The sequence below is a fragment of the Bacillus rossius genome, chromosome 11, assembly GCF_032445375.1.
Source record: "Bacillus rossius redtenbacheri isolate Brsri chromosome 11, Brsri_v3, whole genome shotgun sequence".
In the NCBI taxonomy this organism is placed as follows: domain Eukaryota; kingdom Metazoa; phylum Arthropoda; class Insecta; order Phasmatodea; family Bacillidae; genus Bacillus; species Bacillus rossius.
This window is the reverse complement of record NC_086338.1, coordinates 416,467-436,714: the sequence shown is the minus strand read 5'-3', so window position 1 is coordinate 436,714 and position 20,248 is coordinate 416,467. Positions and strand designations below refer to the sequence as shown.

Below are 20,248 nucleotides of genomic sequence, written 5' to 3'. Positions count from 1 at the left end.
AAAAGGTATGCTTTCCTATGTTATTCAGTACTTTTAATACGAAATACGGTTAATATGAATTACGAAGTTGTTTTGATCCCTCAAGTAGCTGTTAACGTGTATAAGTAAACGGTTAATACGAATTTCACAGCCGAAGTCTAAAGTAAATCACGTCTTCATAACCGTCATGTAAACAAACGTATCTCCAAAGATATATGTATGTATCCTACAGCGCAAAATGGTCGAAAAACAAGACGAAAAGTTCAACTCTAGTGGCGATGGGAGTAACTAAACTAGAAAAGATGCCATGTTGTAAACGGAAAACGAAAAGGAAAGTACTCTATACCTTATTAATATTAGTCGTCGGAAGTGTACATACGTAGAAGTTTAAACAATCTATGGAAAAAAGTTCTGTTATTTTCCATTGTTCACGCATGTGTGTCTTAACCTCAATTTTGAGTGTGAGTTGTTTTGTAATATGACTGCGAAACGTAAACACAACGACCTTACATTGCAAGTTAAAGTTAAAATTATCGAAGAAGTAGACAATGGAGAGAGAACGAAAACCGAAATTGCGAGAGAATTTAAAATCCCGCAATCGTCGTTGTCGACAATACTAAAAAATCGTGAAAAGATTGAATCGGCTTTTGCGAGTTCGTGCAAATTATCAACAAGAAAAAGAATGAGAGGCCCAAAACATCAAGAAATGGAAGCTACCTTGTTGCAGTGGTTTGAAGAAATGCGTGCAGGAAACTTGCCTATTTATGGACCTATGATTCAGAAGGCAGACTACCTGGCATTGAGGTTAGAAATTTCAGACTTCAAGTTCAGCAATGGTTGGCTACAACGGTTTAAGGATCGCAACAATATTGTTGGCAAAACTATGTGTGGGGAGTCGGCAGGAGTAGATACGACCAAAGTTAAAGATTGGATACAGACTGCTCAACCAATACTTGATCAGTACTGGCCTTTGATAAGCTTTGTAATGTGGTAAACAATGCCTATAAGAAAAAAATAGTGCAAACCAGAATTGATGCTTTTTTTTTTTAAAACCAAATGTTTGAATAGAAAATGTGTCATGAATGCAAGTTTATTGAAGTTTGTATTATGATTTATTCTGTAAGTGTTGCATTGTGTTTGTTTTCTTCAGTGTTTAATAATTGTTATGCATGTAGTGAAGCCAGCCTATACTACCAACAGTGTATATAATTTTCTTTATGGTTGTAAATATAGGCATTTAAAGTTCAATCAATTTTTTTGTCATGATATCGCAATAGTTTGGTTAATACAAACCCTCGTTATTACAAAGTGCTAAAATATGGTCCCTTCAGGTTTGTAATAATGAGGTTTGACTGTATGTAGTTATTTCAATTTCTCGTAGGTGACGATTATATCTCCGAGTGTCTCAAACTAGGCACATGAAAACCAAATTCTTCTTTACTTCTGGTTGCTGTTCGGTCTGGTAAGTATGCAGACTTAACATGACATTAATTGTTCTAACATCAATGATCCCGATGAAGTCACGCGCCGTATCAAGTGCCATACACTGACGTAATGCATTACACGCGAGCCTGGCCGGATATCAAGGGTCGTCTCTACCCCCCTCCATTCCCCACACATCGTCCTGCCTCAGCGTGGTTCTATCGCTGAGTGGCCTTGGAAATTCTATAGAGGCCGCCGCGTGAAGTGGCGTGAGCAAACGATGCTATTCTTGATGTTTCGGGCATCAGGTCGGCCTGGGATGATGTGACTGACTCATTAGAGCTGCTCTCGTCGGTTTGAGAAGGGCGACGCCGGCCGCCACGGTAGTTCGGCTGAGTTCCAAACGGATTCTGAGCAAAGGGAAGTGCGTCATCGGCGAAGAGGGTGAAAAGCCCTCCCCCCCCCCCCCCCCCCCCCCACCCACCTTTTTCACGAGTACGGCGCCACGTGGAGTTCGACTGGATCGTGAGAGTGCGGCGACTGAGTGGCCAAGGCTGTGTGTGTGTGGACAGGCGCGAGGTAAGTGTTGAACCATTGTTGAGTCTAGCTCCAGTGAGAAGTGCAAACTGTGTGGACTTGACAGACATACAGTGACTTGAGGATAAACATTTTTAAGTGCCAGTGATTTGCAATTGGACATTTTAAAGTACAATTATTTATTATTGTGAACAATAGTAATCAATAAAACTGTAATAAAAACTATTTGTGCTATCCCTTACGAACCCAGTTCTCCCCACATTATAGGTGGTAACAGTGTAATCACTTGCTTGAAATGTGACAAAATCAGCCACGAAATGGCCACCGTGGAATAAACAGCCAGCAAGGGGGTGAAGGCCGACCTTGATGGTGGCGTGGTTGAGCATCTCCTGCCAGGCGTTGTCGAACTGCCACTCGTGCTGCTTGCTGAGGAAGCGCTGCTCCGCCAGTGCCACCGTCTCCTTGGCCGCCTGGTGGATCTCTGCAACAGCCGTGCCGGCTCCTCTTACACTCCGTTTCTTTTGTGTCTTCTTAATTTACAAATATTATTTACAGTTTGTGCAAATTAAATTTAAATAATTTGTTTAAATATAATCATGAACAATTAGTCAATTATTTATAGAAATAAACTGAAATCAAATCAATGTCAATAAATTGTTAATTTGAAATGACGAAATTGGACGAATAAATAACTTTTTTTAAATTTCTGCTTTAAAAAAGACTGCCTTAACCTGTTTGATATTATAGAAGATTTTTTTTTGCACTGTGGTTGGCCGGTTCTTGCACGCTCGGCTCAGGCGGAACGTGACAATGAGTCATGACTTTTCATGCGAGCAGCCGGCGTTCATCGATTTATAAGACGTTATGTCAAAAAATTTAACAGAATTATAAAATGTTCATACCCACGGCAACGAAATGAAAAATTACAGTGTCTCAACCGATAAGTAATTATGAAATTACATGCCAAATGAAAAGAAGAATTACCATCAAAAAAAGTTTGCCTAGATAGTTCATAAATACTACTGTATCTGTAAACACCATAGATGACACAGTTCATGTAGTTTACATTTAAGTACAGTGTTTCATGTTTTCTAGATTTTCATGACACCATTTTCAAAAAAAAAAAATTAACAGAATTATAGAATTATAACTTGTTTATACCCATGGCAACGAAATGAGATATATATATATATATATATATATATATATATATATATATATATATATATATATATATATATATACACACACATACATACACACACACACACACACACACACACACACCATTAATAATTATGAATCCACATGCCAAATGAAAAGAATCACCATAAAAAAAAAGGTTTGCCTAGATAGTTAATAAATAATACTGTTTCTGTTCACACCATAGATGACACAGTTCATGCAGTTCACAGCATATTCAAGGAATGAACGTGTGTGAAAGCCGAAGGTGCGGGCAGGGACGGGGAGGGACGGGCTACCATTGGCTCGCTGGAAGTGGACGGCCGCCCGCTGGCACTCGAGCTGCGCATGCCGGGCGACCTCCAGCGCCTCGTAGTACGGCCGAGCGCGCTCGATGCAGCCGCCCAGCTTCCTGCTGAGCAGCTTGAGGCGGCGGGTCGAGTCACTGAGCAGCAGGCGGAACGCCGTGTTCGCCTCCTGCACACGCCCGGACACCCGCACGACACTCCTCAAGCGATTACAACTTCACACAGCGCATTCGCGACCCTGCTTGTGCCTGGATTAGCAGCAGATACGTGAATACCAGATACAAATTTAGATTGATTACAATGGTATGTAAAACAATTCGTAACAGTACTTGCCAGTGATGAGCAACATTTAACCTCGGTAACGATCATATTCATGTGTTCTCATGTTACAAATACACTTATAAATACACTCTGACACAAATTTTAATGTACAATTCTTTAAAATAATGCAGAGCGCCATAAATATACATTTGTGGACACCGATTACATGTCGTTTCCGCACACCCGCTGCTAGAATTAGCAACGGAACAGTCATGTAGACTATTGAATCATTTGATTAAAGAGACCAAAATTTTAAACTATATAATGAAATGGCTGCAATAAAAGCGAAAAAAAAAAAATTACTAAATTCCATCTTTAGACCTGATTTATGAAAAGGAATTTAATCAAAATACTCCCCTTCTTGTCAAAATTCACTAAACCATTAATATATAAGGTTTTTTTGTCTCTGTGAACTTTGGTTTGCAGCATCCATCACAGATGGCAGCCCCGTGGCTGTTACACTTTTCCGTTCAGGAAATAACTCCCACCAAATGCCATGTACAGAGAGCTAAGATGTTACACATCAAAAAATACAGATGAACGTTGATTTTCTTCCAAAAATCATCATAGAGATGTACTCCTGAAATGTAACACGCTGGTAGCGTAAACAGGAAGCACTGTACTGACCTTTCACCGTATATCTTGATAAGCCTGAGAACATAGTTCATGCCAACACTTGTGGCCAAACTTAAAAAATGTAGCATCTACAGCCACTCACGACGATCAGTTATTTCTTCCAGGAGTACGTGTGCTAGAGGAGGCAATTACTACCATCAGCTTGGAATTAACTATTTATAAAGTGAGAGGTCTTTAATATGGCATGTCTGGGACCAGGGCATGCCAAATTAGCGATTTTGCTGGATTATTTATTTTTTATTTATTTATTACAGGGTTCTTACAGATATTGCAGATAAAAATTCAAGGACTTTCAAGGACTTTTCAAGGACAATAAAGCCGAATTTTAAGGACCATCATTGGCTGTGATAAATTATCAAATACGTATACGTATCAAATACGTGAAAAATCTGATCCTCACAAGACTGAATGGTTTTCACGTACATTTTTAACCTATTTCTTTTTTATCACATTTTTAAGGGACACATCAGGAAAAAAATAATATCAGAAAATCTAAATACAATTGTAAAATTGATTGTAGAATGAAATATTATTGCTAAAATTCTAATAAATCAATTTCATCACTTACCAGTATTTCATAAACCTTCTCTGCTGGTCACTGTCCCTCAATTTTCAGAATTATACATTATTAACCTGTGCTTCAGTAAAATCATTTTAATCATGTTTCACAGTTCGTGTTTCTGTCTTGTCACGAGTAGTATGCTGTACTGCAGACACTGATACCCATTAACAAATCTAAACAAATATTTACACTAATGTGGCTAATAAAATAATTGTGAATTTAAAAATATGAAGACCCATTTCTGTATATTCAAGATCAAAAGAAGAAAAGTCCTAAGCAGACAACAGACAATACAATTTAAGTTAAATTTGTTTATAATCATTCAACTTGCTACACAAAAGCTCATCAAGTTTTGCAAGTTCTGCCACTTTTTCTTTTGCTGTCCTCCTGTAACTGTTAGACCTTGAAACAAACGTTAACTTTCCTGTTTTTTCTGCTTGCTCTGAGAGTTTATCAGCTGATGCACTCAGTGTGTCTATATCCGCTTGAAGTCTACGCTTTTTTTCCTTCAGTTCATCTAACTCATCAGTAACACATTTCCTTTTTAAGGATTTCTGCTCTGTTTCTCTTGCTCTTTTTTTTTCTTCCAAATAACCTTGCCACTTTTGCCGTGCTGCCGATGCTGAGATGATCATGTCTTTTGTAATGTGAACATTAGTAACACCACCAGCAGATGTAATGTGCTCACCAATTATTCGCTGTGCAATAAGTGTACGCTCTTGCATGTTCTCCACTTCAATTTTCCTGTTCAAGGAAAACCCTCTCTCAACTGCTGCTTGACCATGGGAAAGAATAAGTAGCATTTTCATTACTGACCACAGCTTTTCATAGTCAGATTTTGACATTGCACAGGCATATAATAGCGAATCCAAACGATCTACCACTGGTCTGAACTTCTCAAATTCTGAGGTGAAACCAAATTCAGCAATGAATTCTTTGTATGATGAAATTAAGTCATCACAATCAGTTTCTTGAACTCGTTTAGCCTCCACTAACGTCTTCAATGTCAAAGTAAACTTTTTTGTACAATCTGTTGAAATATTCATTTCCCTTGGGTTTGAGGCTTCTCACAACTGAATACTGTAAAGGACATTTCTTCAAAATTTTCTTTACAGTTTCAACTAGAAAATCACGGCATTGCATACGCAACTGCAAAACATCATATTCCTTGACAACATTCCTCTGAATCAAATCTTTGATCCTGTTCTCAGCAGCAAATCCTAACTGAACTTTTGCCACAGGCAAATGATTCTCTTTCATACTTACATCAATTTTCATAAGCTTGATGCCCGTAGCAGCACTCTTCAGCTCACTATCCTTGATGAACCTTTCCATCAAGCTTCGGATCAATTTCTCCATGTCCTTAGCCAAAAAGGGCAGCATGGGTTTATCAGTTTGGTATATTTTCAAAAAAACTTCAACTTGTTTTGCAATTGATTGGAATGCTAAAAGCTTCACTGGACACAATGTATCATTTGCTGCTTCTTTAATAACTGAGAAAGATTTTGTGTTCGGGTTTGGAATCTTTTTTCCTGCAACTGCCTGTACATACATTACAATATGAGGCCAAATCTCAAGAGCACGAGTAACCACAATCACATTTTCAACCCATCTTACTGTACAAAACTTCAAGGGAAATACATTTGATTCTGTCACTTTGACATAATCTGCCCTTCTAGCTGGTGAGTCCTTGAAAAGATAATACAAGCTAGATAAAACCTTATCTAGATCCCATGTGGATGATGTAGAACCATGCTTGAATGCCCCATGAATTATGTGTAACCCGCAGCTGCCTGTATGAATCACTGAAACATTGGAATCTCTCTTCAGCTGATCACACACAAGGTCATAAAATTTCCAATTTACGTTTGGGCCATCCATGGACAGCTGTAACAAAGAACTGCTTGGTATACCAACATCTGAATACATCTTTTCATAGGAGGTGAACATATCTTGAGCAGTAGAGTGTTCTAAAAATTCGGAATGTATGTAAGACGATCTGACCTTATCACCTTCCCAGTAACGAACATGGTAATCCATTTGTTTCTTCTGCAGTTTCCTGTTCATACTTTCATCAAAAAGCAAAACATAAGTTTCTTGTTTCCGAAGGGTTTCCATAAGTAGAGATTGAAAATATGGAGCAATGCCAAAACAACAAAGATAAGCACACTTAGTTTCTCCTAGTGAAAAGCTCTGGGCAATGTTACTGTCACTAAACATAAGTTTAAAAATTTTTGAAATATCTTCACATTACTTATACGAATAGTGGCTACAGCATACTTTCAGGGCCCACATAACTTCAGCTTACAATGTATCATGGCTCGAGAAGAAGGGAGTAAGTTTCTGGTTTTCTTGAGGTGTAGGCCTTATGTTCACTTCAGTATCAGCCACCATGGAAGATGAACCTTGTTGGGACTTGGATCTACCATAAAAGTACTGGATTCCTAAACAAGACTTTTTGTCACTTGCACGATTCGAGTGTTTTTTCCCATTCATGTGGCTTGTTAAAGCAGACACACCCATTTTGCTAACATCAAACTCGGTTTCACACACATTACACCTAGCTTTATTTTTGTTTCCAGCTTTTCCCAGCCACTTATTAAAACTGGGATTCTGGAGCCATAAATCATTGAAAACACAATTGCCGGGCATTTTGATACAGACATTAAACTTAGTAGACCTAAATTAACCCTAGTTATGGTCTACACAAATTACACACCGAAAAAACGAACTCCACTACCACAAAATTAAACTACACAAAACTGCATAGTGCGAAGTAGTTATTGCAGACACTAAAGTTACAATCACAGCTGAGTCCGAACGAAAACAGTGTCATTTTCTTCTTAAGCCAGCACACGCCAACTGAAGCCCGCAAAGAAACGGACCAACACGAAAAACGAATTAATACATTGGTGACGATGATGTAGTAGTTTACTGGTTATGTAAATATTATTAGAGTTAATGTACAATATTTAATAGAGCTGTAGCAAACCGTATGTATTCGGTACTGAGTAACGGGTGCGACATCTAGTCTCGAGTAACGAAACGTTACACATGGCTGGATTTCGTTACTCACATTTTTCGTATGTTTTACGCATGCGCGTGCATATTCGATGAATTTACGTTACAAAGAACGATGTTTGTTTATTAAGTAAAGTATAATTTAGAAATTCGTCGTCCAAGTTTTTTTACTGTTTATAAGAATGTATTTTTTACAAATTAGAAATATGTATGTTTTTGTTTTTTATTATCGCGTATTTTCACGTATTTTTTTTTGTTTTCATCTTAAAAGAGATAATATAATAAAACCGCTCTAATGAGATTTAATTGTTTCTTGGTTAACAAAAACTGTTAATTATCAAATATTGTTAATTGTTTATATTCTATTTATTATTATTTACGCGTCGTCATACTGTACGCGTACGCAATACGACTCGATTCGTTGCTGCAAAATAACATAGCATGTTATGCGGTATCAGAAGTAACAAGTAACGTGACGATACAATAGTAACGAGTACTAATTGTTATAGTAACCAGTGTTGCCAGATAGTCAATGTCAATGTCTCGTACCAAGGAACGAAAATACTCGTACGACACACAAAAGATCTCGTACACAATGGTATTGTAAGAGCAAAAGTTTAAATGTGTTTCTACAGTATTTTTATATACTTGACATTTGAGTTACAAGCCTAACAAATCTAAACTAAACAATTTTCACAATCCTATGATTACATAAGTAAAACATTATTAACAACAATTTTCACAAAAACGCAATTATTCCTGCCATTCACTCTTTTTGCATTATTTTTTTCGTACAAAATATCCAGTTTTTTTTTTTTCGTTAATTTAACATACAAAAATACTCTAAATTGTGAGTTAGGGGTTGTGCATTTAACATTATTCTGACTCTGGGTCATCATTTCCTGAGCTAGACAAATAGAGGTTGGCACATGCTAATAAAAAACAAACACTATCTTTTAGTCGGCATCGCCTGTGTTTCCAGCCAAAAAAAAAAGTCACCGCTGTCGGGCAGGAACTTCACTTAATGGTATTAAGTTACAAAAGAAATGTTATACACTTGTTTTGACAAAACGATACAATAAAACTAATATATCTTACTAGAACCCGGGTAAAAAAAAACCAACAGTGATAGCGATCTTCAAAATTCTCGTACAAAATCGTACGAGATCCAACTTTACCTCGTACAACGTACACAGGTTCTACATTCTCGTACAAATACGAGAATTCTCGTACGTCTGGCAACACTGATAGTAACGAATACATACGTGTACGCTTTTTTTCGTAACTCTTACACCTCTAATATTTAATGAGCCATTTAGGTGGCAGTTACTGAATAAAGCACTTCGGCGGAATATTTTACACCGTAAAGATGGCGAAACGAGCTATTTTTCAACCTTCGGAGATGTTCGATAACGCTCGGAACACACGCTCCGGCAGCCATACGATATTAAACGTATATTTACACATATTATCGTACAATTAAAGTATGGTTACACTTTAACTATAGTAATAGTTTATTCGTACCATAGTACCACACATTTATTGCTTCGTCATTCCGTTTAGAGTCGTACGCCGGTAGCCAGATATTTGTAGTACCCACGATTTTATGTCACGTTAACTCAAACGTCTAAATTCTAGAGGTGTAAAAGTAACGAAAAAATGTGTACCCGTATGTATTCGTTACTATAACTATCAGTACTCGTTACTTTCGTATCGTTACTCGTTACTTCTGATACCGCATAACATGGCACATGCTATGTTATGTAACAGCAACGAATCGAGTCGTATTTCGTACGCGTACAGTATGACTTCGCGTAAATAAAAATAAATCGAATATAAACAATTAAAAATATTTGATAATTAACAGCTTTTGTTAACCAAGAAACAATTAAATCTTATTAGAGCGGCTTTATTATAATATATCTTTTAATATAAGAACATAAAACGTGAAAATACGCGATAATAAAAAACAAAAACATACATATTTATAATTTGTAAAAAATACTTTCTTACGTTGTTTCTGTTCGAATCTAAAACTTTGTCTACACACACAATACCTTTAATAAACAGTAAAAAACTTGGACGACGAATTTCCAAATTATACTTTTATTAATAAACAAACATCGTTCTTTGTAACGAATAAGCGCGTGCATGCGTAAAACATACGAAAGATGCGAGTAACGAAATGCATTCGTGTGTAAGGTTTCGTTACTCGTTACTAGATGCCGCACCCGTTACTCAGTAACGAATACATACGGTTTGCTACAGCTCTACTAAATTCAAGGACTTTTCAAGACCCAAGTAATATCAAGGACTTTTCAAGGCCTTGAAATCCCCTTACCTAAATTCAAGGACTTTCAAGGACCGTACGAACCCTGTTATTAAGATTTGTGGCAGTAATGATACTTTTATGGTAGGTATGATAAAAACTAAAAACAAAAGACAACATAATACACATACACAAGAGATATAGCCACTGCATGTAGCCGGGCACCGCAAGCAAGTCAGCACTACCCAGATGTGGGCACCACCGACAAGAAGTAATCCATGCAGGTAGGCACCACCCGCACGCAGTTACAAACCAACCAATCAGCACTGCACACTTGCAGGAACATCAATATAGTTATAATGGGAATACTAAATTATAAATGTAACTTATAAAACCGGAGTAACTGTATTCAAATGAAAACCGACAGTAATGATAAACTCAGAGAGAAATGAAAGTGTCGCAGAGCAGTGCTGCTCCTGGTGGTGACGGTCACACCCAAGAGAACATGAACACCAGCGGCTGATTGGTGCTGGTTTGCACAACATGCCGGATCAAAGACTGTAACACAGAGGACTCCTATAGCCAAGTAAGGACTGATTCACTGTTATCAGCCTGGCAATATATAATATAAGGTACGGAATTAGGAACTGTCAGAAGACATGGTTGCAGCCACTTGTTAACCTCACCATCGCTACACACCTAACCCTCACTTAGCATGTCTTCAGATTGCACGGATTCATTTAGCGCGATGTGAATTTTACTGACCCAGTCTTGAATAGCACGTCTGTAAATTTCAGTTAGCACGAAATTTCCACAGGCAAAAAAAAAAGTCGGGTACGATGCCACAAAGTCTGTTTCAACTTTTGTAAACCACTGATGTGCCGTAGGATACAGTTAGCCAAACAAGGATAGAAGATACGTGCGCAGGTCTGTCTACGCTATCAGCTGTTGTACAAACATCAGCTATGGCAAGTTAAATTGCGGCTATCGAGTGTAAAGGACCAAATGTTTTTACGTCCGCGCGTGTGCTGCCGTGCCATTCTGCTGTCGCCTGGCCACAGACCGGCCCGTGAACTCAGTCTAGCCAGTGGCAGGGAATTCAATCAAACAAAAGCAACGTCTGCCCATTCATATGCCGGTAACTGAACATGCTTGATCACTCACAATGCATCGTGTTCAAGTATTTCAGAGTTAACTAGAAGTATTACGGCACGCAGATTGTCATGAAGGCGACACTTATGTTGGATGCACTTTAGTTTTAAGCAAGTTAACTAAGCGCATAATCGTCCGAAATAAGGACTCTTACCAAAATTTATATAAGTCTGATGCTGTTGCTTTTACTAGCTGAAATATACTTGACATTAGATACCGGAACAGAAATGAACAGATGATTCACGTGGAAATGGTTGTTAAATGAATGTTGCAATGAAAAAAATAATCATTGGCCTGACTGGATTTGTGTAAACTAGGTGGTGATACGTGAATAATAATAATAATCCTGACAGTAATATCTGTTTCACTGTCAGTAAAGGATGGCTTGGAAAGGTATGCAACGTGAGTTGAAGGTCATGCCTTGGCGGTTAAGTCAGCCAGCCGACTGACGATAAAGTACATATCCCCGTTACGCTGTGTCGTATTTGTCATACAAAGTGCGATGGGAGGCATATAAAGATAAATGGTGTGACATATTTATAGTTGAGTGTTATTCAACGCATTTATATTACGTAAAGTATAGTTTCCTACACAATTTTGGAACACATTAATTAAATAAACCTTGCTTTTTATGGAAACTAATGCTTCAGAATACTTGATTTCGAATAGCACGAGCATTTTTATGAACAAATTAGTCGTACTAAGTGAGAGATAGGTGCATTGTTCTGCCCAAAACATTGTGGGAATGATGCTGGGTAACATCTGATGGTGGTCAGTATGTATGAATTAGAATCTCAGTTTTAAAACCAGTAAATTTTATAAAAAAAAGTTATTTAAAACTGTTTCCACAATGAAAATACTAAGCTTCAGCCAATATGGCGAAACATGTAATAATGCGGACGTGGCCAATGTCATAGCACACACATTCAGGTACGTCTCCAGGGCTGGGCAAGGGGGCCTGTACCAGTTAGTTTTCATTTGTCTAGTGTTCTGTTAAAAATATGGAAATTAATGAGAAAAAGAAAATTAAACTTTAACTAGCATGTAAATTAAAGTACTGGTTGATCCCCAAATTCAATTCATGATTTCATTGGTATTAGAAAATCTTTAAATTCTTTAAAATATTTTATCATCCCATATAATTACATGATTCCATCTCAATTTAATTGTTAATCGTTTATAAAACTGACTCGAAGATAATTTATTAAGAACGAATATTGAATTTCCTTAAGATAAATTAGGAACACCATTGTCAAAACTTAAGTTCCAAGTTGGATTAAAATATTGTTTGAAAGAGTTACATGCTCAAATGTTCCGGGGTAAGACCCCCATAAAAGTATATAGTCCAGGGTCCCGCTAGCTATAGAGCTCTGTCCCTGCGCACATTTACTGGACAATGACGGACAGTGTGGGCCACGGAGGTTGAAAGGAACTGGCAACTATACCTAGGGACAAGATTACATGGTGATTTGCGATAAAACCATAACTGAAATGCAACTTAATACACTTAATGCAAGTTATATCATGGAATTAAGCAGCATTTAACCATAACTTAATTTGAATCACAATAAAATAAATATTTTAAAGTTTGAAATTACAGTGCATCTCTTATTAAATAACTTTTAAACCTCAAATGCTCGCCAATTTATTTTTAGTGTTCTGAATGCATCTGTTTTAGAACAAATTATTACAAAATTATTTTTATCATAAAAATGCAAGATACAATTATGCTATTTTAGTGAAGTATTACAAAAAAGTATTTATAAAAACAATAACACAGAAAACTTCTGTTTTAAAAACGAAATTAGACTAAAGATAAAACCATAAAAATCTTGTCTCTAAGTATGCCTCATCCAAATCGTGGCTTGAACACCTTCAAGGTGCTATGTTGGCTAACAGTGTTTTTCTTAGCTTTAAGTTGGCATGGTTCCGTCACGGAGCCACACGGACTTGAACCAATCCCGAATATCCGCGCACTTGGTAGGATTGAACCAGCTTTTGGGCTGATAGCCACACACACATTCACAAGCAGAGGGTTAATAATATGGAAAAAGGACAGAATTAACGTCTCTTCGAAACCCGTATCAAGAGACCACGAAAGATGACGAGATGCTAATGGAGCACTGACAGAATTAAGGAGTGGGTGACGTGGCACTACCTCGAGAAAACAGACTGGCAACATTAGCCATGTTTCCCACTCGTGAACAATCCAGGCATGATCCTGCTGGCAATCAAACTCGTATTACCTAGATGCCAGGCGAGCTGACCTGAATACAGCAAGCACAGTGACACAGAGAGGCTTAAATAGTTCTGAATATAAGGTTAAGGTTAAGGTCCAACCCCCCAACCCCCAAGGGCACACACTGTCTGCATAGCTACAGCATACAGCGTATTGCTGGAGGGAAGAGGATAAGGAGTCCTTTTCTATATTTCAATTTTTTACTGTGTTTTTATAAGAGTGGGAATGGCTAAAACGTGATTTTAGAGTACAGAGTCTTAAAAGCACTCAAGAGTCTTGTATCAATCCTTTGTCTTCATTCCTCCACCATATATTGCTATTGCTATGGTTACTAAACTTAAGCACGACGAGAAGACTGCGCGCCAGTCCATAGGCGACACCGCGCTAGAAGCACCGGCGAGCGTCGCACTCATCATCCCGCCTCACTGACACACATGCACCATCGACCAGGCAGACCCCTCCGGTGGCTTGTGACATGGCTACCCCTCTACCCCTCCTTGTAAGTTGTCATGTTTGTCACTGCGGCCGAGATGCTACGTTAGTCGGGCCAGTCACTAGTGGTCTCAGAGCACAGCTTGTCTGGGCACTTGCTGGCTGTTTGAGTCTCTCGCCACAAACTTTAGGAAACCTGTTGGGAAATTGTGTATCACCCCGTACTCTTGCTCGCACGCATCCCCCCCCCCCCAACCACCCCCGCGCACACACACACATACACATTTTAATAAAACTGTCTTGCAAATCATAGGTAATTTTTATGTTTTAAGACAAAATAATCATAACATGAAATAGATTTACTATTTTCAGGAACGAGGTGATTTTTATGTTAGATTGTTAAAACCTTTTCAGATGTGCTTTATACATGATTGAAGTGGCCAGTTTCCAAATATTTATATTTAATGTGCGAATATAAGATGAAGTGGAGCATCAAAAATAACAAAATGCAAATTAGCAAAACAACAGTGGAAATCGAAGTTCAGTGACTCCCAGCACCATTACTGCTTTATTTCAGAACTTTTTCATTACTTTCGTAATCAGTTATTTTGTTTAATTACTTTTTTGTGATTAAAGTGACCTTTATACACTATGGTATAGAAATCACAATATGATACAAAACACCTCAAATACAGACAATTTGTACAACTGCCTTCACATAGTGACAAAAATTAATGTTCCTAGGTATCATTTGCATTCAATACCAAATGCTAGTAAATAAAACTTCTTAGTTGCTTTCTACAATATATGAAACTGCATTCTATACTCACATCCAACTCTATCTCCAATTTGTTTATCTCATCGGTGGCATTGTTCAGCTTTTCCAGTTCAACCTGAAAGAGAAAAATATCTACCGTTAAGTACTATAACAATGAGCTAATTGTTTTTTTTAAATCTATAACAAAAACCATCCCGGACTGAAAAAGATACTGAACTTACTTGATAAAGAAACCTCAGATGTAGACATACACATATCAAAATAGTGAGACACAATAATTGAACTAGTTTCATTGTATCTTACAAGGCATTAAATACGAGTCCTTTTGGAGATTTAAATTTCATGCTACAGAGAGTGGCAAATGAATGAGTTTGTGTAGGCCTACTCTTTAATTCTAAAGCAAATTTCCAAGTATTACAGACTAAGTCTACTCTTGTAAGGAATTGCATTAGTCAAAGCAGTCTCTGATATACAAAAGTGTTTAAAAAAAAAAAAAAAAAAAAAAAAACTTTGAGTTTGTCCTTAATATCTGCAACGCCTCAACTAATTTGTAGTTAAAAAGAATCGCACATTCTACAAAATGTCTAGACGCAATAAATAATAAACCAATGTTATTTGATAATACATATATTGTTTTACAGTAAAATGAGGCAAACAGAAACAGTCACCTGAAAAATATTTACATATTTAATTCTTTAATTAAAATATTTATGTTTATTGTAAGTTATTTGCCAAATTAATTAAATTAGTGATTTAGATTCAAGAAGTGTGCATTTTTGGATCCTTTGAATAAACTGTTTCTATTCACCCTGTTTTACAGTATTTATTCATCACTGCGCTTCACTCACACTGCCAATGGCTGAGTCGACTTACTTGTACGACAGGCACTGTAGAAAATTCAATATAACTACATAACACAAATACAACCATGACAGGTATATCAAGATAAAATGTTAGTATTGTTACGATTTACCGTGGGTTCGTAAAGGATAGCCCAATTAAAGATTTTTATCACACAGTTTTATTTATTGCTACTACTTATGTCACTTACAAATAATCTTCTAAAATGGCAAATAATTAATTACACTTAGAAAGGTCTATTCCCCAGTCACTCGTTCCACACACCTCGCTGGGCCGCACCTCTGGCACAACTCTCGCCGCAGCACCCCTCGTGGGTCTCCGCCCTGGGACTCCGTCGCCACACTCTGCCGTCACACCCTTCGCCGAGATTCCACTCGACGCCTCGCTCGGAACTTCACTCGGGACTCCACCGCGCCCGCAACTCTATCGCCCGGAAACTCCGCCGCGGGAGAACTCCCGACTGAACACTCCGAACTCACCGACTCTCCAACTGGCGTCCTCGGGCATATATATAGGCACCAGCGAATTTCCTAAACTCACGAGAGCGGCCGGGGCCAGTCGCGTCAGTGCGAGCCGTCCCGACGGCAGAAATCTCTCGAAAAAACGTGTCGGCGGCTCGCGCAACTCCCAGCTGTCCGGTGTCAGTTACGTGTCAAAGGCAGGGCGCCGCGCGGGGAGTGCGGAGGGCTGGAGGGAGATAAAGCGGCGACCCAGGTGCGCACGGCACATCTCATGTTACAGCGTGCAGCTGCGCGTGATGCGGCCTGGCTAACGTTCGTAACAGTATTATTACTTGAACCATGATTTTGATTAAACTATACAACTTTGCTAGATGGTGTCAATTGTTCTAACAAAGAAACTTAAACCAAGTAAGCAACGTTAAAAAATTAAAATACATATCTAAAAAAAAAATTGGTTGTCTTAAAAGTCGGTTTACGGACGAAAGTTTAACGTGACGTCATAACAAAACATTGATGAAATGATTGCATACTTTTATGAATAAAATTGAATAATTTTTATTGAATTATCACTATTTTGTATGGATACAAAGGAGGAGTGAAATAAAATCTACAATTTAATTGATAAATTTACTTTTATTTGCACTCATTAATTCAAATCTGTTTATTACTTTAACGAAGAGATTATTTTAACTATAACTTTTATACATGTTTGCTATTTCACTTCTTCCAATCTGTGTTATTCTGTTAAGGATAGGACGATGATAGGAAAAGTAGGAAACGAATGGGAGTGTTTCAAGTTTAATGTGCCTTGAAAAAGTCAAATCAATGGTTGTTCCAATCGAGTGGAAGAGAGATAGATGCAGCGCAAGCATACAATGTGCATAGCGGGACAATGAGTCATCCTTTTTTGTGCGTGCAGCCGGCGTTCATTGATTTATTAGACGTCACGTCAAAAGTTACCTAAACAAACCGCTAGTAATGCCACGTTAATGCTTTTCTTAAGTAATCTGATACATTTAACTAAACAAATAAGTTCTACATACTCCTGAAAATAATTTTATTACAATAAAATTACAAGTTATGTAAACAACTTAAAAAATAACAAATTTTTATATTAGATTATAATAAAATTAAACAGCTGCGTTTCTTACTAGTTGAATGGATAGAGCACAGCCACATACTGTTTGAAAACTCTAAAACATGTCTACATCTGTTAAAAGCAAATAACTTTGGAACAACATACCTAAACAGCATAGTGCTTAAATAGAAACATCAACAACATGACACAATAAATATAGGCATTTGTTCTGCTGATAGGGCCATGTTTCTACAAGGTTGCCAGGTTTTTTGCTTTACTGTTACACCATTCTAATTAGAGAAATATCTGTGGGTAACCATGCAGTCGCTGTTTATTTGTAAACATTGATATAAAATTAAAAAAAAAAGGTTTTTCGGATTCTTTTGATTAGGTACTTCTGGTGGATAATATTGTATAACAGTGTTGTCATATTGCATCTGAGAAACATGTAATTTTCCAGGATGTTTGTTTCTTTATATGACTGTCACCATGGCATATGATGTTTTAAATTATTGTGTCAAAAATTATAAATTGATTGACTTTATAATTATTTTTTATGTGTTGATTAGTTAGTTGAGGTCACCAACAATGAAAACACTTAAAAATCTTTTTAATTAATAACACTAGAGGAAATTAATTTTTTTTTATTGTGAATATGAAGTTTCACTAGTGAGGGGTGAGCTTCGAATGCACTTAGAGGCATGTGACTGAATTCCAGTGAATCTTAGGCTTCCATTAGTACTAAGTAATTAAGAACGTTGCTTTCATTGAGTGTGGTCGTGGATGTAAAAAGCAGCAATTTGGGTAAATAATTACAGCAGAATTTGTATGATTTTGCCATTTAATTTTTAGTATTTCCACATGCACGGTGAAATGAATACTTTCTTTAATGAATGGTAATGTATGTTGGTACCTAAACTGAAGTGAGGTCGTGAGTTTTTAATGTGTTTAAGGTGTATTAGAAGATTTAGGCACATTTAGGTGATGGTAGCCAGAATGACAGGTTTGATTAAGTTAAATCAGTGACATTTTACATGGTGAGAATTCATGAAAATTATGATTTCCTGCAAAATGTAGTTTTTGAATCATATTGGATCCATAGGAAAATTGTGGTTTAGCTAATTGATATAAGTAAATATTGATAGGAAATGATTGCAATACCTATTAAGTATTTATTTGTAACAAACATATTAATGATTTCACTGCCTAGAAAAGGTGGTCTTTTGAAAACATTAAAAATCTGAAAAAAATATTTTTCAGTACTATTCTCCTTAACCAGAGAAATCCCGATAAGTATTTTTAATGCTTCTAACCAATTAACCATTCACAGCAATTTCATTATTTTTAATGTAGCTAACCTAACAAAATATTCCCACAATTAACTAACTCTTATTTACAGTAAGTCCCTTAAAATATAGCGAATTTACAAATTACCATTCTGTGCTAAAACAATGCAAAAAACTGTAGATATCATTTATCTAAGCGATGCAATGCGTAACAAAGAATGCTTTCTACTAGAAATGACTGGGTAAAAAAAAAAGTATTTTTAACTCTATAAGTTCATCAAATTATAACACACGTACAATAACGAAAACAAAAATTTTCAAATAACCCTCAAAAGAAAAAAAGTTTATAGGCAACTTTTCAAAATGTTGACAAAAAACATTGTTACATTGTGTATTTAAAAACTAGGGAAACGTAAACAAACAACAACAAAATAGTTCGTCTGCTGTACCAGAATGAAAACAGCACATCTTGTTCCACAGTGAAGCATATACAAGAAATACTAAGAATCAAAACACCCGTGAAATCATCTTCCAACACAGGCATACCTGAATTCGAGGATCCAAATCAGGCTCTTCTCCGTCCTCTTGAGAGCAAGATTGTTCCATCTTTTAGACAGAGGATTGTTGTCTGAATTCCATGTTGCAGTGCCCATGCAACCTAATCAGCTTTCAGGTATGAAAAAGAGTTCTACAAATTAAATTACAAAGGTGGGGGCTCATGACTTAAAACCAGGAAGTGAATAGACGAATCCTGTCTTACATATTCACTGTTTTACTCTTCTCCCATTTCTTCACATAAGCAAGAGTATATAAAAAATACTCTTCATTGTAAAAACATTTCTTCTGAATCCTTCATACTATTGTTCATAGTACAATACCTGCTAGAGTATAAAAATACACTTTAAAGTGCTTTTTGCGGCAGGGATTATATAATAGTTTTAAAACATATTATATTCCATATATCGAACGAAAGACCAAAAAATATATATTAAAAAATTATTTTTTTTTGCGTCTGTAGGACAGTTTGTAGCAAGTAATTAGTACAGTACAATTGACTCATGTGCTAATAAATAACCTGGAACGCAGCAATGGCTGGAGAATTGCTCATTTTAAAATGGCGTAAAAATTCACTCAAATATATGTATGAAATAAAAAATGCATTTTCAATATGGTACAACAATTATTGGCTTCAATCGATATATCCTAATTCCGACGATATGTTGCCCCCATCATAGGATGTGAAGCAATACTAGTTATCATTAAATATTGAGTGTGCACACAAAGAGAATGGAAAAAAAAAGTATTTGCCCTTAGGTCTGGTTTATGAAATATGCGAGAATGCTAAATGTTCAGCAACCACATTTGAGAGTACTAACGAAAGGCACAATAACTTGACAAAAATTAGTTTCGTGGCTGAAACCCTGGGTGAGCCTTATGGCATGACTGGTGCTGTATGGTTGAAATCTATCCACGAGGTTGCCAGGTTAGCTTGCAAACTATCCAGTTGTGGTTGCGTGGGTCGTCGATCCTGGCAAGGACCACTAGTATTGCTGCTGGAAGTTCCTGAACGAGTTAACTATTAATACAGGTACACACTCCCTAAACAACGTAGATGGCTGATTCCTGCCTATTGTATACATGTATTACAAACCACCAAATGAAACACATTTTGAAGGAAACATGGTTTTAATCACATATTACTGTTCGTACAATTACAGAATTTT

General features: G+C 36.9%; 1 protein-coding gene across 1 annotated transcript in view; it reads right to left on the bottom strand.

The window, feature by feature from the left end:
- The window catches only part of LOC134536555 (SH3 domain-binding protein 5 homolog), a 125,646-nt gene extending 106,249 nt beyond the window's left edge, over positions 1–19,397 (bottom strand). The window contains exons 1-4 of the mRNA XM_063376308.1: positions 19,071–19,397; positions 14,891–14,953; positions 3,420–3,597; positions 2,301–2,419 (exon numbers count right to left, since the gene is read on the bottom strand). Coding sequence (XP_063232378.1) covers positions 2,301–2,419; positions 3,420–3,597; positions 14,891–14,953; positions 19,071–19,130 — 420 coding nt within the window. The 5' untranslated portion in view covers positions 19,131–19,397. The remainder of the gene's footprint in view (positions 1–2,300; positions 2,420–3,419; positions 3,598–14,890; positions 14,954–19,070) is intronic.
- Between the last annotated feature and the right edge of the window lie 851 nt (positions 19,398–20,248).